This window comes from Emydura macquarii, unplaced genomic scaffold (genome assembly GCF_026122565.2).
Source record: "Emydura macquarii macquarii isolate MOO-44397 ecotype Brisbane River unplaced genomic scaffold, CSIRO-AGI_Emac_v2 contig_2676, whole genome shotgun sequence".
Taxonomy (NCBI): Eukaryota; Metazoa; Chordata; order Testudines; family Chelidae; genus Emydura; species Emydura macquarii.
In genome coordinates, this window is record NW_027132813.1 from 34,643,820 (window position 1) to 34,663,781 (window position 19,962).

Consider the following 19,962-nt stretch of genomic DNA (forward strand, 5'->3'; position numbering starts at 1 on the left):
ATACTGATTGACACCCTATTAACACTTTAGATCTTCTGCCTAGGGATATGAAAATGCTATGGACAGAAACTCCTCCTGTCTTCTATGCACACTCCTTCCCCCCCCATCCGCCCACGTTGAAGGGAGAAGCTTCAATTGAGAGGGGATGATACAGTGGCATTGGTGCTAATCCCTTCCACACCTCCTAGCCATCCTTATGATCCCATTTGCTTACAGAGCAAAGGAGATGATCAGGGCCTTCATGCTAGTACTAAAAATGTTTTTTGGTAGCAGAAAGAAAAAAAAATCTCACCCAAACTATCTGTGGTGCTTATATAGCCCCCATCACAGAGCACCTCAAAATCTTTAACGTATTTATCCTGACAACACCCCTGTGAGGTGAGGAAGGGCTATTATTCCCATTTTTACAGATGGGGAACTAAGGCACAGAGGGTGCAATCCATGAAGGTGGTACTTAGGCTCCTAAAAATGGGACTTAGGTACCATCTCAGGTGAGTGTCCTAACCAATAGGCTATGTAATATTCTCCTATGGGGCTCCCTCAACTCTTCCAGTGAAGTTGTTCCACTTCAGTTAAATAGATGAATAATTAAATATTAATCAGGTCAGAGAATTAGAATAATTCCATAGCCTAGTGGCTGGGGCACTCACTTGATTGATGGCAGATCCCTGTTCAGATCCCTTCTTCCCCTGAGGAGAAGGGGACATTTGATCTGGGAGTCTCCAACATTCTGGGTGAGTATCCTAACTGCTGGGTCTAAGGGGGGAGTCCTTCTGCTTGCAGTCTCTCCCTAGCTGTTTTGTGTGAGCTTGCCTGAGGGGTCCAATCCGGTAGGTAGCCTCGAAGCACGTCTACTGGATCGGGAACCCCCCATGACTTAGGTGGAAGAACAGCTATCTTCCATCCATTTGTGGATTGCTAAGCAGAGATAGGCACTTCCCTGCAGCACTTAGCACACCCCCTCTGGTCTGCATCTCCCATTGGCTAATTTAGGCATTTCCCTCCCTAGTGTGCTGGCTTTATGGATTGCATTCTAAGGCATCTGTCTCCCCATTCGCTGTACAGGACTGACTCAGGTTTTCTGGATCACAGTGATGTTACTGTGATTTTCTAGGGATTTAAAATTTAGATGCTGTAACAGCCAGCACTGCAACATCAAAGTCCCTTTGCGGATCTGGGCCCAAGAAACTGAGGCCCAGATCCACAAAGGTATTTAGCGTATTTACTGAACCTGAGCCTCATAAATGCTGTTGAGCCTGATGAGTCATCCCTTAGCCTGATTACCCGAGGCTCTAGTCAGTCAGGGCTCAGCCAATCCACAGGCACAGGTCTAACCAGATAACCCCAAGACCCAGGATATAGGCTCCGAATGAGAGCATCTCCTCCAGTCTGATCAACATTGTTACCTTGCCGGACGTATTCCCCACCTCTTGGTAGTTATGATAAGAATGCTTCTGTTCCTCAGAGTTGAGTTCTCCAGACAGGCTCCTTCTGCCCACATGTATCCTGGCAGCCGCAAACTGTCATCCTCTGCACCTACAGATTTTGCACAGTCTCTGGGACTAACTGTACCTGAGGTGAATTACATTCAGGTTGAGCTAGTGGATTCTGGTGCCACTTTAATGGATGCTGGATTCGCTAAGGCTAATCAAGTTCCAGTGCAAAGGAAGCTCACCCCAGATCTCGTGTAAGTGATCAGTGGTAGCATGTTGCCTTCTGGTCCAGTTACCCATGAAACTGTGCCCCTCCAGGTTGAAATTCAAGATCATCTAGAGATTCTGCAGTTTAATTTATTAAATTACCAAACTTTCTGATCATGTTTATGGAAGATGTTAGCAGTGCAATTTCAGTTGAACTACTACTGACATTTGTGTCTAGCTGAATCAGGGGCCAAGGAAACAAGAACCAGCACTGAGCAGTCCACTGCCTTTTGTGCTGAGCAGATTATTAATCTCTGAAAATTATCAAGAATTTGCTTATGCATTTGTTAAAAGGAATGTTGATATTTTACCCCTGCATAGACCCTACAATTACCCCTTTAGTCTCCCGTTAAGGGCTAAAATTCCATTTGGATCAATTTACTCCTTATCAGAATCAGAATTTAGAGCCCTATGAGAATGCCTTGACAAGAATCTTGCAAAAAACTTCATCCATCCACATCTCCTGGTGGGACCCAATTTTGTGTATGTGCTTTGAACAAAATCATGTGTCCTTTGCCATTGATCAACAAGCTGTTGGAAAAGATTTGGTCTGTATTTGGGAGGGTGATGAATGGAAAACAACATTTTGCACCCAATATGGCCATTTTGAATATCTGGTTATGCTTTTGGTCTCTCAGTGTCCTACTCGTATTTCAGCACCTTGTCAATGGCATTTTCAGGGATGTTTTAGGCTAGTTCATGGTGATCTACCTAAATGACATCTTTATCTTCTCAAGTCAAAACCTTCGTGACAAACACATCTGTCTGGTACTCAAGCGCCTCCAAGCAAGTGGTGTGTACCAAAAACAGTATATAATAGAATACAGAGAAGTGAAAAGAAATAGCCCAGTTATTTAATATTGATTGTTACCAACTAAAGAATCAGAATCCTAGAATAGATGCACTTAAAAACGTAGTGGGTCTGATTCTTCTTTCAGTTACCCTGCTGTAAAGCAAGAGTAACTCCGCTGAACCATTAGTTACACCAACACCAGAGAGAGGAAAATGAGCCTCAGTTTATGCAACTCTACCACATTTAGCAAGCACATGCATTTCTATCCTATATTAAATAAAGCACATTGCACTCTCTCAGGAGTATAAGTTTTCTGTACTTCTCCTGTAGTAACTGCAAAGAGCATTCAGGTGAAAATTTGCTAAGAGCACAAATTTGAAATTTCTCTGTAGACAAAATATTATATTTATGTTGAAACATTAAGAAATGTAGATGCAAAAGAAACATGCATAAATGTATACACCTTGAACTTAAAACGTGTGGTTCCTAAACCTTTAAAGAAAGGGCCAGAGACGTGGAGAGAGAAAGCAGCAAGTAAGCACCAGACACTGTAACAGAAGCACTGGTAGCATTACCCTCAGAAAATGCTGAGAGAGAGCAAGCTTTAGGGTTAAGTACTAGGTGAAAGAGGCGTGGAACTGTGAGCAAAGAAAATACATCCTGTTTGATTCCTCCTGGTGTTCTTCCAAAGCAGCTGGGTAATTGGGGTCACCACCTTCAAAACGTCCTTGATTAATCATTAGTAAAAACTGGCAAATCCCAGGAAGTGGTGGGCATTGCAGACATTCTTTAGGCCTGCCTAGCCTACAATCATGGACACTCCTGGGGTGTCCATACCTATTCCACCAGGGGAAATGACATAGCCTAAGAAGTCATCAAAAAAGCGATCAAACTCTCACTTCTCAGATTTTGCTCCAACACGCATTGAATTCAACTTTAGTGCTGGATCAGGCCCTTAATTTACAGATTATTCTGTAAAAATTGTAATTTGCAGGTTTACTTATGCAAAGAGAGAGATAGTGGGTGTTTTGCTGCATTTGTGCACTCCTACTTGGACAATCCTAGAATTATGACATCAAGTCAGCCTTTAGCACTGTAAATTTCCTGCTTTGACAGGAAGATTTTCTTGCTTTATGTTAATGATACAAATATAAGATGAAAACACAGCTTTATAAATGATGGAATGGTTTAAAATCTGTTCTTGCTTCCTTCCCTCATTATCCCATAAAACAAAAATTAAGTAGATGACTTAGGATTTCATTTTCAGCAATGTCCTGCAATTTTGTGGACGCACCTGGTAGCGCAGAGACCTAGATCTAACTCATTTGCAATACAAGCCAGATAGATACACATCTGAGTGCTATCAATTCCACCTAGAACTTATTGATGAACAACTCGTGGTTGCAAAATTGGAGCCAGGTTGAGTCCGAGCTACAAATCAGGCTATTAGCCCTAACTGTTGAGTTCAACATGAAATCTTTTGTTTAGGCTGCAAAGACTAATACTTCTGATTGTCAAAACTATTCTAACCTCTACCAGAATTCTGGAAGAGCAAACTGCTTGCACAAGGTGCTCCTGGAACCAGTTTTTCCACTTAAATGTTATGAACTTCATTTTTTTACTTTAATAAAGGAAATTATCAAATAGGCATTCTATCCCTGCATGACAGACTTGTGCCTAGTAATTGCCTGTGACATCTTAGCCACATGTAGTCTAAGTTGTTAGGAAGCAGTGAGTGTGTTAAGTAATATGGGTTAAGTATGGAAATGAAAGCAGCAGGTCCACAAAAGGTTTTATTGCTTAGCATTTTATGAGTTCGAAGCAGCTAATGAATGTGTGGTTTGGCTTGTTTTGTATTTTCTTCACAGAAACAGTATAAAAGTAACCCAAAGAGAAACCTCTGGGAGGCGTGGCAGAGTGAGATGGGTGTGAGGCATTGGCTCATACTACTCTTTTTTTTCCACAAAATTCCCAAACTTAATACATAATTATGACATTGGAATTGTGGAGTATAAAATACTTCACTATAAAACTTAACATTCCCTTCTCCTCCTTCTACAGTATAGTATACTCAGTGGATCTGTTTTAATATCTTTTAGCTTGGGGATCACCAGAAGAGTTAAATGTCAATACATACTGTAGTTTACTTTTAGGATTACACTAAAATAACTACTACAAGAAAAGTCTCTTATACATACCCAACTGTAGTATTCTCACACCCTTGAAGGCATCTCAACACCTCCAGAGATATTAGCTGGTGATGGTTGTGGTAAAATAATGCTATGGCTTGGTTGCATTATTAAGACCTATTTTCAACAAAACCACAACCACTATCCACTGACTTACAGGATATTTGCATAACGGAGGGCTTGTCAAGACCCTGTAAATCAAGCATTTTGCTTTCCCGGTAGTGTTCAAATTATAAAATGTCTGCAAATTAGCATTGAATATACATAACAACAGCATTTTAAAGGTCCTGATATGATCTAAATATCAAACAAATCCTTCTACTTGCCAAATTAGCAGCATCTTTGGAAAAAGACACTTTAGGATTAGTTTTTAATGCTATTTAGTGAGAGCTTTGTGTAACACAGTTGTAACATAATGAACAGCATTAGGGATGGCCAGTTTGTCCAAGTCTATTCTTTCCTTTTTCCATCCCAAGAATAACAAATATATGTATTTTAATAGTTTTGTGTTTTGGCTATTACCTTTTGGTTCTATTGTATCTTAGTTGTCGTTCCCATGATTTTTGTCATCTTGGATTTAAAACTTTCTCAAAGTTGTAGGTCCACATCAGATGAAATTCACTTTAAAAATATACTCCACAGGTGAAATAGCCAAGTTTTTGGCATGTGTTTATGATTTAACTTATGAGGAAAAGCCAAAGTATCAAGTGCTAAAGAAAATCTTGGTGAATGGATTAGAATCAAGTGGAACTTGTTACGATGGCCGTCTGGAATTTTCCACTGCTGGATATGCTCTAAATCAGTGTGTTTCTAAAGATCTGAAAGTAAGTAAAACAATCCCTTGCAGTTCTGCAATTATTTTGTGAAATCCACTGTTTGATGATTGTTCTTTCTTTTGCACAAGAGGAAATAGTTTAAGATCTCAAAATGAGACTGACACAGCAATTGTTTTGCCTTAAATACATCGCATTTGTTAATTCCGGTTTCCCCTGGCTTTGCTAAAAAGTGGAATGTCAACCCTTAAGGAGGAAAAACTGTCATGAGTCCTTTTGACCTACAGCCTCTCACTTCAAAGTAGTATGTCTGTGGAGAATCATTTACATTCAGGATAATGGGGAAGTCAAGGACTTTGTTCACTAACATCTTTAAGACAAGCTTGAATGTCAGGTTTTTCTTTCTGGACAGATTAAAAGTAAAGTTGACTTGATGAGCGAATGCATTTAATTCATTTTCTTTCTTTCGTTCGTTAATTTTTTTGTTTTGTTTTTTGTTCTTTGTCATTGCATTCCTATAGCCACCAATCTGAAGGGGATATTTTCATCCTTGGATTTAAGTAGTTTATTTGTATCTAGTGCTGCATGATGCTCTTTTTAGCACAGAGTTTTAAAGTTGACAGCTATTAGGTTCTATATTTCCCTCCTGTGTTTTAAGTCTGAAACTATACAGTTAATGAAAACTTAAAGTTTTAATAAACTTAGATTGATGTAATTAGAAGCCTTACTGGATCTGATATGAAATGTCAGTCCCATGATATCTCTGCCTTGAAACTACCCATATGCAAAAGCCCTATTTCTTCCCTGATGCATGTGCAATAAGGCAGGGTCAGAGTACCATTCATTTTTAATATTTCTTGTGAACTTTGGACCATCACAAGTGTACCTGAGCCAAGAATGCAGGATGCAAACTAATGTGACTGATAGGCTGCTAGATGAATGGTGATTCAAGTATCAGTGCACAGATGGTTCTGATTTGCTGGGTTTTGTAGCTGCTGCAACTGAAGACATAAAATATCCTTCTAGTCATAAATTAGCTCTTTGGAAGCAAAACCTTGGCACCAGAGCTTTACAACCTTCAATTAGTAGGGAAAGAAGTATTTGAATGACTGTGGTATTGACATCTGTAGGCCTGCATAGTAATCATTCCTAATAGACAAGAATATCTGTTTGAGGGGGTTTTGCATGGCTAATTAACTACCAGTGAGAATATGTAATTTTTTCATGATCTCCTGATTGTCACCTTTCTCTCATGATACAATTACATTTTATTGTAGCAATGGCTCACAAACCAATTGTCAGCACTATTTACGTATTGCAGAAGGCAGAACAAAAGTTCATGTTTAATAAAAAGCCACTATTTTGAGCATGGTAATTACAGACTTATTTTAGCAGTTTTATTGACTTTTGTGTTTTTATCATTTTTACAACAAAACAAGAAGCTATTTCAGTGACAGTATTTCCCTTGCAATAATGGTCACCACTTAATCTACACTAATTTGAGTATCTTATTTCATTTTTGTATAGTTTTATAAACTTTATTGAAATATAAAACAGCAGTTTAAAAAAAATCTCCTTTACTGATCTATGTTTAGATCTCTTCTTCACCAGAATCTTAGATTTTTACTTATCAGACACTGACTATTAAAGCCAAACTATGGTTCTTTATGCATTGTTTTCATTTGTGTACAGAACAAAATGCAGATCCCTTCTCTTCATAGAATGGAAGGTTGAACCAATGATGTGAAGCTTATTTTTATCCTGTCAGTTTTAAGCAGACATTCAATAATTAATTGCAATAGGAGGAGGAGTGGGTCAGAAGAAAATCAAATATAGAAACATAAAAAAATATTATCTGAGTGAAAACTTGTATATAATTTGAAACCAAAGCAACATAGAGGGAAACCATTCTGAGAAAAGGATATTTTAATGTGTTATTTCTCAAGCTTTGTTCCCCATGTTCATAATTCAATTTAAATTATAAATTAAGTTTCTCTAAAAATAATTTTGTTACTGTAAAAAAACTGAATAGCTAGATACATGAAGATTTGCTTTGCAAATCTAAGTAACTGGGCTGCGTAGGGATTTTGTTTTTGTTTTTAACTTTTCCTTTCAGCTGAAAGTACAAAAATCTATCATTTAGTTTTATACTTAGCCTAAAACTTGGATATTAAGTAGCATGAAAGATGTTGCTGAACTTGTTCTGATTGTGAGAGATGGAAGAGTTGCTACAGGACTTGCTATTTGCAAGTGTACAACTCCATTAAAAGCCTGTAAGTGAGGAGTGTCAGTTATCAGTGCTTCTGTTCCTTGGACACAGGCAGAATTATTTGAGTGGTCTAAAATAAGTGCAGAGATAGAGTTGTGCTTTTTTCAGTTGACTTGATCCTGGTACCTGTCATTTTCAGAGGAATTTCAAATATCTACTGCTTTGCCTCTGAAAAATGCATGCTTGTGCCACCTCAAACTAGAGCTGTTCTTTCCTCAAAGGTATTTCTCTAGCAAGATGTACATAAGGGCAAAAAGATTAATGTAATCTAATTCACAAAAATGGACATGAGAGGAAATTTAGTTTTCTGAATGGTTAAAAGGAGCCTTCTGGTGTTCTCCAAGAGGCTTAAGAACTGTTTTAGTTTACAAAATCTAAGTCACCATTTGTGTGAGAACAGAGAATACAAGCAGAGGACATACAATTTTCAGAAAACTAGGTTTTAAACTACAGTTGCTGGGACTGACTGATTGTATTGTAACTTTGGGGGAGGAGGATATGAGAGAGAGACCCACATTTGGGGAAAATTGGAAGATTCTGTATGTGGGTGCATGGCCCTGGAAGGGCTCAAGAGCACTTTTCCAGCAGCATTCTGGCTGCACTGCTGACAGCATGGAATGCCTTAAAAGGCAATCTACTTCTCGCTGCCCTCAGCCCCATCTACCTCATTGTTCCTTTCAACTCCTGTAATCTTATCCCCTCTATATTTTCAGCTCTTTTATACTTCTCCTCTTAACTCACCAAATACGTCTATCCTCCCATTAAAAAGAAACCTAAAACCTGCTACTTATTGGAGTCATTCAACAAACATAAAGCATATACAACATCTCAGAGTAACAACATTGTTTGAGAATTGTCAGTAAGGCCTCATTCTTGGGGATTTGCCTGTACACTTCACACCAAACCCAGAATCCACTAGAAACCTCTATGTTTTGGAGTCACATGGAACCTACCTTGAGCTATGCAATGCGCCATGTCAGACTATGTAAGCAGAAGGGACCCCAACACATCTTCACTTCCTTCCAGCTGGAATTTCCTGAGGTCCATTATGATAGCTTCATAGCTATTTTCTCTTACCCACAATTCAAGATAGCTGTTGGAAGCAGTGCTAATTGTTATTAGCATTAGATAATTTTTAGTCCCATTTGGAAATAGATCATGTTGTAATTTGAAGTGCTTGATCGATGCGGTGAAGGGCATGTAACTGAATCAATATTGCCTGCCTCACCTTCACTAATTGGGTCCATAAAGATCATGAGTCTCTGATGGTGGAGGCCCTGAAAGCATCCAGTATGGACTAGGAGCCAGAACCTGCTCCAATTCCTTTTACACAGTAATGACTCTAGAAGCCTTGAAGTCTAATGCCAAGGAACCTTCACCTTTGTTTTGAGTTTTTGTTTGTTTGTTTTTTTCCAGGAGCAAGGAACAGAGAGAGAGCCACCACCACTCCATAATTATTAATCCTGTTTGCTCATGCTCTCTCTATTTAAAAAAAAAATATCTAGAGGTAACGTTACAAGTAGAGATACAGCCCAAGTCTCCAGTACTAGCGCTTGCTGCTCCAAGGAGTTCTTAACACTGACAGGAGTCATATCCCCCATGCCAAAGGTTAAATGGCTGACCAAGCTGATGAAAAGCTGACATGTAAAACTAGATTTCATGAGGGATAAATCTCAGTACAGATCCACAACCTCCATCCTCATTCTTGGGAACGTCTGTGAAGGAACTGACCCACAATGTTACTTGGAGAATTCTATGACTTTAGGGAAGGTTGGCACTGTCCCCAGCAGTCAGAGCTTTCTAGAAGGCTCACATCGCCAGCCACCTGAATCTATATTAAGGCTACTCAAACTCCTGTAACAATTGAATAACTTGTCATTTTTTTATTAACCTAGACACCTATCCAAGGTTCTGTGTGCCCTAACATCATTAACAAGATAAAGAAATAATTAACGCTGGTGGGATTTTATTTAACAGGAGCTCAACCATTCAGACACCTACAGAAACCCATTTCTACCCTTTCATTCATTATGGGAAGCATACCTTCATGAATAAAAACAAAATACTTAAACAGATTTCTTTTGTGGAAGGTCCAGGTGGTCATCAAACTCCACATTATTTCACACAAGCTGGGGAGTCTTGAGCCTACACAGAGAACATGCTGCCTGCTCCCCCTTAAGCAGGTGATCCAGCTAAGGCATCCTTTCAGATCACAGATGTGGCAGTATGGCACAGGGAAGGGATGCCATTTAGGGCTTTATAGGTGTAACATACCAGGGTACAGTCCAGACATGCCCTGCAGTCTTGGATGCCTTACTGTAATAGCTCCCACCTGGGCTGCTCACAAACAGCCTTCCAGCATGCAAACCACACCCTGAGTTTCTGAATGTAACTGCAGTCTGCCAGCCACAGTTACACTGTGGCTTTCCCCAGCCTTGGTTATATTACAGGGTGACCCCCAACATACCCCCACTCCCAGAAATGTATGTCCTGTACTGCCCAGTCCTCTCCTAAACTGTACAAATATTCTAAGTTCATTATTCCTTTAAGGGAATATCATCTCAGTTTATCTCAAATAGTTATTCAGATGCTTCAATTTAAACACACTGGATTAGATAAAACAGTAGAACAAGTTTATTAACTAAAAATAAAGACTAAGTGAGAACAAGTGATGAGGCATAGAAGTTAGAAATGGTTACAAGAAAAATAAAGCATTTACTAATGCCTAACAAACTATTGTAGATTCAAGCAAAATTTCTCACCCCATGCTTCACTAGATTACTGATCAAACTCTCAGGTCAGGACCCCTCCCCAAAGTCCAGTGAATGCATCCTTTGTCTCTTCAGATGCAGTGAATGTGATGGGCAGGGAGAGAGTGGTCCCTTGAGGTGTTTGTCCCTCCTTTTTATAGTTTCAGTGTCCCTCTTGAAAAATATTTCCAGCTGTGCCCTAGTAGACAAAAATTCTATGTGGAAGGATGTTCCCTGCTGCTTTTTTCTTACCTGTTTTAGCTTCCTTTGTCTTCCCTGCCTGATATGACTGCTTATTGCTTAAATGTAAATTAAGCAGAGCACACATTCCTTTGTTTAGGACAAATTGTTTGCCAATTTCTGTTTGGGCAGAGCTGTGGGGTTTGGAACATACGTTAACAACATCCTACCGGGGAATGTTTATAACTTCACATACAATGTTGCCACACATTTTACCAGGACAATACTGATCCACATATTATGAGTTTAAGGGATACCTTACCAGGCATACTTTGTACAAAAATTATTAAAATAGAGTATAGGGTGTGAATACAGGGGTGTATTTTGTCACAATAGATCATAAACAACTTAAACTCTATCTAGAGACCCATAGGCAGTGAGTGCAGAGGCCAGCGCACTGCTGTCATGTGCTCCCAGCAAGAAACCCCATTCCCAGTAAGTGAGCAGTAGTATTCTGCACTAGTTGTTGTCTCTGTATAGTTTTAAGGGAGAGTACATTGCAGTAGACTAATCTTGATGTAACAAGCATGGATACAGTGGCATTGTTTGTATCTAAAAGGTCACACTTCCCTATTCAGATGTAAGATGAGTGGGTTAGTGCTGTAAAGATTGTAAAAGGGCAGGTGGGGATCTAAAGTCCCCTCCCCCCCCCAACTTGCACTCCCGAGTAACTAATGGTGAATGTACATGTTGAAAGGGACTGATATTATATCTACCATCTGCAGCTGCTCTCCCCGTCCCACCACACCATCTTCACCTCAAGCTTGGCTGGGTTGAGCTTCCGCCAGCTTGCTCTCACCTACACACTGGCTGAGGCACTGAACCACCTTGTCCAAGTCAGATAAGACAGACATACAATGTCATCAACTGACTGAGAATACTGCACCCCATGCCTTACTTTTATTGATGTTAACCTTGTCCTCCCATTTTCTTCCATCTCTGTCATCTTAGAATGGATAATTAGGACAAAAGCCAAATATGTCTATTTACTTACTATACTTTTGGGCATCACATAAATACTTTTAGCTTTCTCTTATGCAGCTGAGATGCTAGGGTTATGGATGAATAGCCCAAGCATAACCCGAGGTCCTATCTGATAGATTTCAGGTAACATAATATTTGGGATTTGTTTTTGTTGATGTGCACAAAACATGATACCCTTTATTTAGATGGGGAGAGAGAACAGGTGTAGGGTAAATTCTTAAGTCCCATTTTGAAAAATGGATTGGGCACTTGGGAGCTGAAACACTGAGTGAATTTCAGAGAGTGTCTAAGGGCCAGATTTTTAAAAGTAGTTCGATACTTACCTTTGGGGGGGGAGGGGGAAATCACACTACTGCATCTTTAAGCACCTCACCGCCTTTTAAAAATTGGACCTTAGACACTTTTGAAAATTATAGCTGTTAATTTTTTGGAATTAGGCCTATAATAGGTGATTTTGTGTTTCAACTTTTGCTTGGCGGCTGTTGGAGTAGTTCTCCTATAATCCATTTCGTACAATACTTCTCCTTTATAATTTCTTTGTGTAATTCCCATCCTTGCACTATTTAATCAACAGCATCAAAAGGAAACAGATTTAATTTGTAGCTGCTATACCAGGAATAAGTGCTGTGCAGAGGGCCACATGTGTGACTGTTCCTACTGCAGAGTTGTTTAGTGTGCCAGAAGTGCTGTAGGGCAGCATGTAGCCTACAGGCTGTTTTGGCTACATTTACCTTCAGAGTTACAAATGCCACAACAGATAGCATTTGATATTTAGAGTGGGCATAAGATTGGAAAATACCTGCATGAACTCCTGAAATTGTTCAGAGTATTGTATTGTTCAGTACATATTAGCAAGCTATAAAAGGAGATACACTTTATCTCACTTTAAGGTTAGATTATCTGAATAAAAGAGTAATAATTATCTTATTTGAGACTGTAACATTAATTAGGCTCCATGCAATGGTAGGCAATTTATTTAAGAATTTAAGTTATCATTCTCATTAAAAGTAAAGCATATACATAGTTCTAAATTATTGAAATAATTTTCCATAAAAATGCCTTTCAATAAGTAACTTGTTGCTAATGACAGCATAAAAGTAGCACTAGTCTTGTCCTGTTTGTAGGAAAGATTTTTTGACTATTTTCTTTTAGTACTTTCTTTTAGTATCCCCTGAGGTTTTTTTAAAGCTTGCCTTTGTATTCTTAGTGTTGTACTTAAGCATTTTTCTTTCTGAATTGTTGAATGTTTTCACTATATCATGTTATTAACTGTATGTCAACAGGCTGATTTACCAAAGCCTCCACCAAAACAATTAAAAAAAAAACTAATTAAGTTGGATGATAAAGAATGTAACTGTGTGAGAAAAGCTGGCATTCAGGTAACACAGAGACAATTGCAAGAGCAAGAGAAACCAGTTGGATTGAACAAGATGCTTCAACATAATGAACCACGGCCGGTGAGATTTTTGATGTTACAATAAAACATACAGGGCATGTGTGATTTAACCCTAAACAAAGTTCTGCTTTAATACTCCTGTATTTCCTTCTACTGAAAGATTGCTACGGAAAATGTATGCAAACAGCAGGCTAGATATTAGTCACATATATTAGTCATATACTTAGACACCATTGGATAACATTATTCCAAAAATATAATTAAGTTAAAAAAATATTCTGTCGTCATTGTGCATTAGATGGAAAAATAGTGCTGCGCTTCCAGTAGTTCACTTTCTTGAACATTAGCTCTATAGTCACAGGTATTAGGAATGGTACCCATGACCATTATGTAGTGGTTGTCATTAAACATTTGCAAGTCAATGCTAGAGTTTCCTCTTCTAATTTATAGCAGGGAAACTGCATGGATAGCACTGTTTGGTAATAGTTGGGTCTTTAATAACTGCATTTAATATTAACCCATAATAATAAAATCTTGGTTTCAGGCCTTGAAGAGTCAGAATTTAACTGATCAAAGCTCAGTAGTATTGGTTACTCAATTATATAAAAGGTTTAAATGCCCTCATTCACTTCAACTTGTATACTTTCTATGCCAAAGTGAATCTGTACTGCTCAGCTTCACATTTCTAGAATGAAAAGAATCATGTAAAGACTTCAGTGCTATTTGTGAGTAGGAATAGTTCAGAGTAGAAGACATCTTAGCAAGAGAAACCTTTCTCCTTGTAATTCCTTTTATATAACTGATTTAGAAAGTTGGTATAGGAGAGTTATATTTGGTTTTCAGAAGCATTTTTTTATGTATTTGAGAGAGAGGTTGTGATGTACAAAATTAGAAAGGATATTTCAGGCATAGATAAAAGGAAACAAAGGCTGCATTGTCTAAGCAAAGAACGATGGCAAGATTTTATATACACTTACTCTAGCCTAGGAACAGCCATGAAGATGAAGCAGCTGAATGTGATGAAGAGTCAGAGAAAGGACTCAGTGTATGACATGGTTACAGCAAGACAGATAGATGAGTTTGATGGTGGCATTTTGAATGGACTGGAAGACAGTAAGATGGAAGCAGGACTTGGAGTTTGCAAGAATCTAGTCATCAACTTATTAAGGCAGGAGAAGAGTTGTAGCAGTAGTTAGAGAGAGAAAGTGACAGGTATTGGAAAACATTGAAGTTGTTACAGAATACAGCAGCAGCCTGATTGTGAGATGTGGAGTCATTATGACTGTAACCCCAGGCCTAGAATGTGGAATGAATAGGGAGAGGTCTGGTTTTTGCTATTTAGTTTTTTGGAGACAGTATATCAGGAAAATACCAGATTGCTATGACACTGAATGGGGGTGGAAGTACTAGAATTGTGAATGGTATGTGTAATTTGGTAGCCATGAAGGAAAGTAGACCTAAGGAAGAGAAGAAAGAAAAGGGGAACAAGAACAGAATCTGCAGTTCACCAAGAGTGGAGGGAAGTAGAACCACTGAAGGACACTACACAAGTAGAGATAGGAGAACCAGTCTAGTAGAGAGTGTAAAAGGATAATGTTATCAGCAGTGTAACAGACTATTAAATGAGGATGGTAAAGAGATGAAAGAAAGGTGTATTATTAATCACTTTGAAAATAGTGAGTAGATAGGAGGAGAGTCAAGGAGAGTGAGCTGACAAACCAAAGTTAAAAATTTGTTCAAGAGTGAGAAGGAAGTTGGAAGTCAGAAAAGGAGATATTTACAAACAGGAGTTTGCAAAAGGAAGGTGGATGGAAAGGTAGCAACATTAAAAGAAGAGAGGTGATGGTCAAGAGAAACTTCAGGACTGAAATATTAGAAACACAACAGTGCTCTGGTGAAGAAAATGTTTTTGGTAGGGGTTGTGGGCATGGGAGTCAGTTCAGAGGTGCAGATCAAAGCAGGACAAAGGAGCCATAAAGCTGATGCTTCTGGAAATGCTTTCACCTATAAGAAATCAGAACAAGTTTTGTTGTACTGTGGAGATATAAAATGAAATCTGAATAAATTGGACCAGCAGATTTGATGATCAGAAGTTTAGAATTTGTATAATAGCTTTATTGGCAAGAACTTTGAGGACAAAGATAAAGATATTAGAACAATTCAGCTGTTGCTTTTAAAAAATGGAATTATATTTCTTTTTGCCAAGTATTTAGTCTACATGTTATAAAACCAAACCCACATTAATTTGTAGATATAACCACTGCTGTATCTGTACATTTATAAAGCTTTGAATGCGAGCTGCATCTGACAGAATGTTCACAAAATCTAGAAGGGTTAAATTTCTACTCTAATAGTTCAGTACATTACTAGCAAATCTTGCTTAAAGCTTGTCAAACTTTGTTCTTTTACTGTAGTTCTTTGGCATTTGCATATAAGTTTCCCCCAGAAAGCAGTGCAACAGAATATTTTAATCCTTGTTCTTCTGATTCAGATTTCTACTCAGTTTAATGCTGGAAACATTTGAATATTTTTTCCCCTTGCAGGAAAACACCCTAAGACAACTACACAGGCACAATCCTCAAACAGTTTTCTGCGAAGTTAAAGAGAAACACCAAAACAGAATTACATCCTTTTTAATATTTTTGCAAGAAATCTGTAGAGATTTTTGTTCTTTTGTATCCAGTATCTTTCAGCTACTATTTACTGAAGAGATTTACCAATACTCGATAACCATGCTTGTACTTCTGATGTTAATACTCCTTTTGTTGTGTTTCTTTTGATGTTGCCATTTTAAATGTTTTCAGTTTGTGCGCAATATCATTCACTCAGAGCTAAGTTCTTTTTTCAAAGTTTCTTCATAGACATTTTCACTGAGATTGGCTTGAAAAAGATTTGCAAAGTAACATACTGTAAATAGATACCTTTTAAAAATGGGTTCAATAAAAAAATCAACTTCTCCAGTATACAAGGCTAGATGTGTGTTAAAGTATTTTAATTTGGTTGTTTCCACTCTGATCATTCATGAGGCATGCTTGCCAGAACTAGTCCTCTCATAGATTAATACTCAAAATTTAAGAAATAAATCTCATGTGGTAAAGGACTCTGGTATAGTTTTATATCTAGACATTGTTACATCTTTTACTCGTTTCAACAAATAGTTTTAAATATTGGTGCATGAAATTAGTAACTCCATGCTTTAGTTTTTACAGTGGAATAAAATATAAAACCCACAAGAAGTGTTAATCAAATTAACATTAACTGTCTGCTGCTTTTGCTTTTCACTTTTTCTAAGTTACAGTACTGTACTTTATTCAATTATACATTTCCATTAGACTTCCCACAATTTTTCCTTACCTTGTTACAATACGGACATTCACCAAAGATGACATTAAAACTCTGTCTGCTAGAAGGAAGACCTTGTAACCACTGCAAGATAAGATAATGAAAACATATTTATTTTATGCCCAATTTAGGAATGACCGCTGCCTAACGTTTTTATAAACAGAGCTCTTTACCATAGTATCTGATAAATCCCTGACTTGCAGTGGTTTCACACTGGATCGAAGCATGGCAATTTTGCTGGATTAGTCTTCTGTACAATCTACCTATAAAGATTAACTAGTTTCACATACTGAAAGTACTCTGAAGGGATCTTTGCTGACTTCCCACACTGAGGTTTTCCGAGGAGTATTATTAAATAGTTCTACTTTTGTAGCACTAGAAACCTCAGGTTGGCCTGTACACATACACAGTAAGGCAAGTTCCTTGCCCCCAAAGATCTTATTTAAGACATAAGTGAGTGACAGGACAGAACACTAGGGAAGCAGCAATAAGAACAAGTAAGTAAGTTAGTAATTAGTGGTTTTGCTTCATAACTTTATCAGCAATCTCTCACCAATCCTTTACCTGACACCTAACAAGCTATTTCTACAGCTTTCATCATATTGTCATACAGCGCATATAAAAGCCCATATGTGGGATCCAAGAGCCAAGTGGATTTGTCACATGAATAAAAAATTTACTTCAAACAAGCAAGCCTGATGGAAAGGTTGTCCACATCGGAAATCACCACAAATTTGATCTGGAACAGCACCATCAAGTCGGTAAGCATAACAGATGCCACAGTCCATAGTGAAGTCCTTAAAAATACAAAACAAAGCCATTTCACACAAGTAAAATGTTTTTGTACATTAACTTAAATATCAGGGTGGAAAGGAAGAAGAAAGAGTACATCACTTTTTACTTATTGTATATTCCTTTAAAATGTCCATTTCACCTGTTCCAAGATTGTAGCTAGTTCTATTTACAGCCAATAGATGTGGTGATCTTCCTACCTTCCCCCACTCCCCCCCCCATCCCATTTTTGCCTGTCCAAGGGAAAATTAAGGTCCACCTGTGTACCATCTTTGATGCAATCCATCCATCACTTCCCTCAGGGTCTCTTTCTTACCACCTTCTCCATGCTATATTCCCCAGGTTCTCATCATTCATCCTCTGCATGTCAAAATCAGTGAAGTCGCACTTCCTGGATTTTGTCAGCCACGTCACAGACTTTGACTTGCATCTTAATGCTTTCATTTCACATCTGTTCCTTTGTGCCTCTTTATTGTGCAAAGACATCTCATTTTATTGACCTTGCCATCTCTTTACCACCCATGCTTCTGCACTATGACACAGTGAGGTGTGTCACAGTCTGGAGTGGTTCACAACTCAGAGAGCGTACCTCAGAGCAGACTGTCAGAAAAGATGGGCAGACACCCCAGACTGGGGTTCTATGATTAGATTTCACCAAGCCAGTAACAAATGTAAACTCCTAGATCACTACACCAGTCTTACCCTGGAGTCATAGACAATCCTCTTAGACTCTCCAGCCTATTTTGCCACCCAGACAAACTGGACTTTGTGCTAATGGTTATTTAAACCCAAAATCACACCACATTAGGCTTCTCCCAGTCCCAAGAGACTAGTCACTTACCCCAGATCAATTGGTATTCCAGATTTTACACCAAAGACAACAATGGCAGCCAATTCTATAATAAACTAACTAAAGGTTTAATAGCTAAGAAAAAGAAATGAGTTATTGAGAGATTAAAGCAGGTAAAATATATTAACAGGTGAGTCTCAGCTTGTAATTTCAAATGGCACAGCAGTGATGTAATAAATTGCCAGTTTCCCAAAAGTCTTTCAGGGTACCCCGTTTGTCTCTGGGGATCTCCACTTTGCATCTGGTACGCTTCCCTGTAAGAGTCCAAACAGTTCATCGATGAAGGATCTTTCTGAGGATCCATATTTATATCTTCTGACAGAATGCAAACTGACAGTCTGTCTACCCATCTGGACTTTTCCTTTGATGTCAGTGAGTGAGGAATGCCTTTTGACCTCTGATCATCATACATAATAGCCACTTGCTTTGAAATTAGCATTTTCTGTTTTAAATCCTTCATTAGAATTTCACAAGATTTCTTTGATGGGTTATTTAGTTACAGGGATTATTTAGTAAACAATGTAAATGTTTGCTATTACATTATAACAGGAACCGATAAGTGAAAACAATACAAGTAACATTCCACTAGTTTTCAGGAAGTTTAAATACCTGAAAACACTCTTCCAGTTACATTCATTTTGATCTTCTACTAATACACGTGAATTATTCTGAATACACTCGGCTAAACACCCTCTGGTCTGCCAGTGTCACAGGGTGCACGATTGTTCCATGGAATTGGGCTTTCAGTCTCAGTGGCATATAGTTGTGATGCACAGCACCTAGGATGTTATTCCACACAATTCCAGCACTCAAGTCTACATTTTGGCTGATATTCAAACACAGTCTTCTGTAATCCAGCCACTCAGGTGATTGAACCGGTCAGTCTGGTTTAGTTGTACTCTATTAATCTCTATATCCAGTTTACCTGTGGCACCTCTACTGCCCTGCATGACGTCTATCTTAATCATGTTCATTTTCATCCTATGGCTGGTTAGCTGGTCATCCCATTGGCATACTATTTTCTCCAAAACTTCTTTTGAGGATACCCTTATTGCTGTGTCATCTCAATATAGCAGCTTCTCACCTTTTCCCTTTGGGATCTTCCTGCTAACATAGTGCATAAATGATAAACAGCAAATGATTGAGGGCCAATCCCTATGCAGTCTCACTTCCAATTCCGAAGGGCTTGCCATTCCAAAGCACATTCAAATCATTGTTTTAGATGATCTATATAGTATATTCTCCATAGTTATTAAATCCTCAGATACTCCAATATTTTCTCAGCACTGATGTAAGCATCCTTCTGTTCATTTTAACATATGCTTTTTCTAGGGTCTATGAAAACCCAGAAGCTAACCTTTTGATATTCTAGCTGCTTCTCTATCATTTGCCAAATTATGAACATGGAATCTGTGGTTCCTTGCCTTTCCTTAACAGAATTATTCTTGGTCACGTGTCCTGTCCACCATTCTCTGAATCCTAGCATCCAAGATGTGTTCTGGTAACTTTCTCTCTTGATAGTTTCTGCTTCCCTTCTTACATACTGATACCAAACTAGACTCATATCAGTCTTCAGGAATTCTCTTGACTCACCCTATGGCTTCAACCACTCTGCTCAGTCACTATATGCCTTTCTTGCCCAGGACTTTCACTAGGTCTGCCATCATTTCATCAGGTCCCGCTGCCTTATCATTCTTCATTATCTGGACTACGTTTTCTCACCTCATCCTCCATTATGTCAGACTTAGGTCTGACATTAGGCTCACATGTCAGCAACTCTGCCAAAAAGGGAGTTTTGCCCCTCAAACTATTATTTCCACATCTCCTTTGTTTGTTCATGTATTATTAACAGCCTCCTCTGGTCATCCTTTACAAATGGTGTTG

The 19,962-nt window shown here is 38.5% G+C and overlaps 2 protein-coding genes across 5 annotated transcripts in view; one reads left to right on the forward strand and one right to left on the reverse strand.

The window, feature by feature from the left end:
- The window catches only part of VRK2 (VRK serine/threonine kinase 2), a 65,673-nt gene extending 49,611 nt beyond the window's left edge, over positions 1–16,062 (forward strand). For 2 of the 3 annotated variants that reach the window (XM_067565184.1, XM_067565185.1), the window contains 3 exons: positions 5,325–5,506; positions 12,982–13,155; positions 15,638–16,062. In XM_067565184.1, coding sequence (XP_067421285.1) covers positions 5,325–5,506; positions 12,982–13,155; positions 15,638–15,874 — 593 coding nt within the window. In that variant the 3' untranslated portion in view covers positions 15,875–16,062. Of the gene's footprint in view, positions 1–5,324; positions 5,507–9,140; positions 9,525–12,981; positions 13,156–15,637 lie in introns of those variants that run through there. The other variant, XM_067565186.1, reaches the window with a different exon arrangement.
- The window catches only part of FANCL (FA complementation group L), a 53,509-nt gene continuing 48,734 nt past the window's right edge, over positions 15,188–19,962 (reverse strand). For both annotated transcript variants that reach the window (XM_067565187.1, XM_067565188.1), the window contains exons 12-14: positions 17,117–17,233; positions 16,449–16,520; positions 15,188–15,974 (exon numbers count right to left, since the gene is read on the reverse strand). In XM_067565187.1, the coding sequence (XP_067421288.1) occupies positions 15,939–15,974; positions 16,449–16,520; positions 17,117–17,233 (225 nt within the window). In that variant the 3' untranslated portion in view covers positions 15,188–15,938. The remainder of the gene's footprint in view (positions 15,975–16,448; positions 16,521–17,116; positions 17,234–19,962) is intronic.